General features: G+C 42.0%; 1 protein-coding gene across 3 annotated transcripts in view; it reads right to left on the minus strand.

Moving 5' to 3' along the window:
* taok3a (TAO kinase 3a) overlaps nucleotides 1-6282 on the minus strand; it is a 98005-nt gene that overhangs the window by 22592 nt on the left and 69131 nt on the right. For all 3 annotated transcript variants that reach the window (XM_050050638.1, XM_050050639.1, XM_050050641.1), the window contains exons 12-13: nucleotides 2908-3075; nucleotides 872-1069 (exon numbers count right to left, since the gene is read on the minus strand). In XM_050050638.1, the coding sequence (XP_049906595.1) occupies nucleotides 872-1069; nucleotides 2908-3075 (366 nt within the window). The remainder of the gene's footprint in view (nucleotides 1-871; nucleotides 1070-2907; nucleotides 3076-6282) is intronic.

Here is a 6282-nt window from a genome sequence, read left to right on the forward strand (position 1 = left end):
ACGCCACATACCTGTGTGCCGCCATGGCTCGGTTGTCCAGGTACTACTGGGCAGTCATGACACCAACGAAAGAGGAAATTACTGGACCTGGAGTCGGACTTCTCTGTCGCCGGTAAGCCGTTATCTTGCGCCGCAGAGCACTATGAGCCTCCGCCGTATTCCTGTACTCCTCGCGAGGCTAGTGACAGAGTTCAGTTTGGAGAGGCAGAGGAATGTTTTTTTTTATTTTTTATTTTATATTATAATACGGGAGATTTACGGGAAAATACTAATACGGGAGGACGGCGGGAAAGAGGGGTAAAATACGGTAGTTTCCCGGCCAAAACAGGAGACTTGACAGGCGTAGTTCGGTAGAAAGAAAATAGTTCCGACAAGATCTGTGGATTACTTTGAGTCACCAGGTCATGATTTCGGAAAGAGACACTACTGTTTTTGTGTTTTGAGTGCCATCAAGATACATTACATTTAAGAGAAGGCAGACATCTCAAACACTCACACCCAAACAATCTGTCCTTTTAAAGGGGGGCATTATCACGAGCGGTTGCTATGCCAGAGTGTTCCTTCTGATCACTAAGGGTACATTTCTTAACTCACTGTTGTCATAGCTTGTTGTATTTTTGTTGGGCTGACATATCGTTATGGTGTCGTAAAAACTTGATTTACAACTTTGTATGGTTTGTGAAAACTAGTTATGAACATATTTGGAACATGACGAGTTGTGTTGATGAAAGGGTACATTTGGGATCCACTGAGAACTGCTCACATTGCTTTCCAGTTTGGTCCGGTGTGACTTGTAATCTGTCATCGAGCCGTAAATGCTCATCACCTCCCTCCCACCATCCAACACCTCACCCCCACCCATGACCTTTACCTTCTTGGTGTGTGGGGAGGACTCCAGGGTGCTGCTGTAGTCCTGGGGGTGCATCATGGTCATGTCGGAGCAGCTGTCGTCCGGCACCTCCTGCATGCTGTTCACACTGCTGCTCTGGCTGCCCGTGCTCACCGAGGTGCTGGGGATGGAGTGGTTGCTGCCCAGGCTGTTCATCTTAAAGCTGGCTGCCTCGCTGTCCTGCAAGAACAAACAAACACAGGCATTTATTCCTAAACACATGCTTCCACAAATGAACACTCAACTGTCATGAAATTATACACAGATGCAACTACAGGCCTCTCCAAACTGTATCGTTAAAAGCAGTCAGCTCTATACAAGGGAAATAACCACTGACCTCTAGATTGCATTAGAGTCAAAGTCACACTAAATTGCCTATTATCCTCTAACTGTTCAGATGTGTATGTGTGTATTATTCACCTGAGTCAATTCTTATGTTAATGCCCATCTGTCTGTATGAGATGTCTTCAGATTAGAAGGCCAATTGAGTGTGTGTACATGACAGATAAAGGGATTCGAGCTGCACAGCTTTTAGGTGCTTTTAGCCCCAGCCTGTATCAGGATGTTATCATCAGTCTTTCCACATGCAGCGTGTCTTCCCCAGAAACCGGAAAACGAGGTTTGGGGCTGCAGAGTTTCCTCAGTAAAGCCTTCAGTGGCGTCTTGTTGCAGTGAGCTCTGGTGGCTGCTCTGAAATGCTCCACATGGTGTAGGATGACACCACTGTGGCTGCTGGCTGCCCATGCCTGCTCATGCTGCCTCAGGTCAGGTCAACTAAGGGTCATTTCATCTCAATGTCAGGCTACCATGGCTGCAGGTGGAAGGCTCCTGTTTGTTGTGATGTGAAGGTGGTGGACTGCTGTGAGCAGCCGTTAAAAAAAAAAGCCTTATTAGAACGGAAAGAAGGCCATTTGGACAAAAGTCCTGGTTCCTCCCTCTTTGAGACGTAGGCCTAGTCCACTGTTCCTGCCTATGTCGCCAGCCTATGCGTAAAGATGTGTGTGTATACATTCATTTTTTGAGATATTTTTTCCAGGTATCTCGTGTCATGATACTCTGAATTTTTACTAACTTGTTATTTTTTAATTATTTTCTATTTGTTCACCTGTCATGTCATTATCTGCGTCTTTTGGAGTGCCTGGATTGCCTTCCTGTGTATAGTGGAGGAGTAACTGTACATTTATAAACATGTAAAAAGGCATCTTAGTGAGGTTACAGAGGGGATAGCTGCAAACACTCTGACGTCTCAAGCCACTGTTTCTTTGTTTTCCTGCCTACACTTCAACAACCTAACCCTGGGTGAAATTCTACAAAATGCTTGCATTCAGTGACCTAAAATGCCGTTTTCATGTGGACGAAAGGCCCATAGAAAAGCTACGAGTTCCAAGAGTCCTGCATGTGGACCCCAGCTATTTTAATAATCTATTAATTGTTGCATAAGTGTCAAAAAAATTATAAGTTCCAGCTTTTCAAATGTAAAGATTTGTTGATTTTCTCTGCTTAATATCATTAGAAACCGAATATGTTAGTGGTTGAGACGTTAATTTGCACTCTAGGAAACTGTAACAGGTATTTGTCTACATCTTCAGGCATTTTATAGACCAAACAATTAATCAATGAATCCAGACAAGGACAGGCAGATTAATTGATAATAACAACCATACGCTGCTGTTTGGAGCCTGTACCTGTCTGACTATTGATTGTTGCATTAAGAGGACGACCTGGTTATTCATCTGTATTCTATCAACTACTGTCTCTGTTGGCTCTAGTATTGTTTCTGTGTCTGTTCCCTGTAGTATCTGTACACACACTGTGGACTTGAAATGTGTCTGTTTGACGACAGACTTCACTTTGAGGTGAAAGTTAGAGAATTGTGAGCAGAATTTAAATGGAGCTTAACTGGTTTTATGTTTTTAACCCCTTGCCTCTCCTGACAGACTCTATAATGCTCATCCCTGTATTATTTCTTTTCCACTGATCTTTTGCATCAACCATTCCCTCTTCCCTCCTCCTCCCACCTCTTCCTCCTCCTGGCTCTCTCCCATGGGCCCGTTGTGTTTCTCCTGGTAGAGGATCTTCTTCATCTTGCGGTACTGCAGGTTGTCCAGCTCGCGCACCGCATCCTTGGTCCTCTGGATGAGGTCGATGAGAATGCGCGGCGAGCGTTCCCGACGCACAAAATCATGCTGGACAGGAAGAAGAGGGAGAAAGAGAATTAGTTAGTTGGCTGAGAAGATATTTCAAGATTTCAATTTAAAAATGGTATTTTCATGCAGTAATCTGATTTAATTAAAGTTATGTTTCAACTCCAGCCTTCATATAATATAATTTTTGGATGCTAATGACCATGCAGGAATTGTTGGCTACTGTTTGCAAACAGTATTGCCAGTAAAAGTGTAAGCCAACCCCGGCTTTGTCCACTTGCCATTTCACCTTCCTATATTTGCGTTTTTTGGTGCTGTGTCAATGAATTTTATAGCTTCCTCTTGGATGCATGTTGCTTACGGTCTGGCACCTGGGGTCTCATTTATAAAACAATACGCAAGATCCATACTAAAAATGTAGGTACGGACAAAAGCCAAAAATTTCTACAATCAGGCTCCCACCTCAACATCTGCATCACCAATTTCCCGTCTCTATAATGTTCGTAAGCATGGGTCAAAGTTTCTCCCATCAAGTCTGTATTTATACATCACAACTTTTCCATGGAAAGTGGTGTACACCTCTTTCAAGATTCGTTTTGCGAGTACGAAGTGTTTACCTTTACCTTGGATGCTCTTCTTAGGAATTTTTTGTTTACTTTTATGGCACGGCTGAAGCACTCTACAAATGAAATTGTTATGGCTCTAGTCATGCCTAAAAAGAGCAGTACCTGTTATTTCTCTAGTTTTTGGAGGCACTGGAGAGAGTGTTTGTATGTCTTTTAGATATGGTTTCAATGTTTTTTTTTGTGTGTTATCCTGGTGTCTGATTGTTGTTACTGTTTCTTGTAGTTGTGTGTTTTTATGGACCGAACTGAGTCGGAAATAAAGATTGATTGATTGATATAAATGAGACCCTTGATCACTACCTTTTATAAAGTCTCGACCTCACCTGCAGGCTGTGTCCACGAACAACCTGAGCATAGCCAAATAAGGAGGAAATCAGAAAATACAGGGCACGAGTCTATACATTGTTTTTTTATTTTGAAAATCCTGCATCGTATACCTTTAAAATGTCTGTGTGTTCGAATACAACTGTAGTTTTCACCCGATTTGTTACTGACTTGAGTTAATTAAATATATTAACAGCAAACTTTTAACATTTTTGGGACATTATGTCAGAAAAAAAAGTGGCATGTGTTGGAAGAAGCTGGGGCTTTAAATGATATCAGATCAGTAAAACTGTGGTTTGAGAATGTCACAAATCTACAGGACCTTTAAGTTTTTACATGCTGTGTCCTTAAAGATAAATTGTGTTCACAGGTTGGCTAAGTTCACACTTTTAGGACTGTACTGCCTTCAACTTTTCATCCAGTGTTTTATTTCCATGAGCACCACAACTGTGACGATCACTAGAGGGCGCCTGTAAGTTGCTCTGCCCGTCCTGGGAGCCCCAGCACTCTTCATCCTCGAGTACAGTGAACACAACTGTGTAAGATTGTCCATAAAATCGATTTTCATAAATACTCTTAATCCTTTTCATTCCAATGAATAACTGTATTTGCTTTGGCACCAATTTAATGGCAGCTTCAAATAAATTATACAGGCACTGAATAATGGGCTGATGATTAACTGCGACGTTTCAGTCTTTTAATCTGACGACCCACAGACCTTAACCTCCCTTAAGTATACAGGACCACGCTATTTATACACTGGATCTTAGCAACCCTAAAATTTCTTACCAAAACAAAGCCCTACAGGGAGAAAGTTAAATCCCTGTACATTGAAATTATACAAAAGGTCAGACTGTCTTTATACGAACATGATTATTTAATATTTTCTGAGATAGTTTTGAACTTAAGTGTTTAGATCACATTCCCAAGCTGTGACAAGCTCTACAATAAGAAGCCAACCTTTCTGTGATTTGATGGAGGTGTAATTTGGCAGAGGTCGGGGCATTATGCATTTATGTAATTATTTATTTTGTGTTACATAACCAGCAGGTCAGAGTGGGTGTGTGAGGCTGATGGGGTCGGGTAAGAACGAGGTGGTGAGGATGTATGTGTTGTTTTTTATTCAAATTAATGTACTTTTCTTTAGCATTTAACTGTACTGACATCAATATGAAAATAAATAAATAAAGAAAGAAAGCACATCTCCTCTCCCCTGCGCTTCCACCCACTCCACCACACACACGTATTCACACCTCCCCTTAGTCACTCTCATTCATAAAATATTGTGTGCCTAAATGGCTTAAATGTATGCAACCCGCGAGTACAGGACTAAAATATATATACTGTATAAAAACTGATATTTTTAGGTCTATTTCCAGCTCTCTGTCTCTGCACACCTTCCTCTCCATGTGACAGATGCTGGTGTAATGGGTTAGTCAGGACACAGGGGAATGACATCACGCTCTGAAAATAGAGATGGGAGTGATTTGTCCCGTTTTCTGACGGACCCACACCAGAGTGTGGGTGGTTGGCCACCCCCACCCATCGACCAGCGGAAAGTTATCTCTGGGATTCTTCCTCATTATAAGGTTACTGTTAAGAAGAAGCGACAGCATCTTTAGTCCTTTCCCTGAATGTATGCTGTAGCATCACCAGCCTCCTCTACCAGACGTACTAATCCATCCTCACAGATTTACTCCGTCAGGTATCATCAGTTTGTGATGTTACATGCAGTTTATTGCATATTATTAATAATATTTTTTCAGTCTGCTTCAGTACATCTTGTTCACTTCTACTGCAGTCACAGCTGTGACCGAGAACAGGCCTAACATGCTTGATGTATTAAAGGAACAGTTCAACATTTTGGGGATGTAAGCTCATTTTCTTTCCTGTCCAGAGTTAGACGAGAAGATTGAGCACTCTTTTATCTGTGTAGCAAGTATATAGGTGGAGCTGAGCCTGTACAATATTCACTTTTTTTAAATCATCAACTTGCATGATAAACACATCGTGAGAGACTGGGATATTGAGCTCAAGGATTTTTTGAGATAACTGAATGAGTACTATTAAAAAAAATGCATTTTTTGGTGCCTTTGGTTCATTCATTTCCTGTAACCACTTATCCTGTTAGGGGTCGTGGCGGGGCACGATCCTAACGTAGCTGACACTGGGCGACAGGCGGGGTTCACCCTGGACAGGTCACCAGACTATCACAGGGCTGACACATAGAGACAGACAACCATTCACACTCACATTCACACCTACGGACAATTTAGAGTCACCAGTTAACGTGCATGTC

This window comes from Epinephelus moara, chromosome 8 (assembly GCF_006386435.1).
Source record: "Epinephelus moara isolate mb chromosome 8, YSFRI_EMoa_1.0, whole genome shotgun sequence".
Taxonomy (NCBI): domain Eukaryota; kingdom Metazoa; phylum Chordata; class Actinopteri; order Perciformes; family Serranidae; genus Epinephelus; species Epinephelus moara.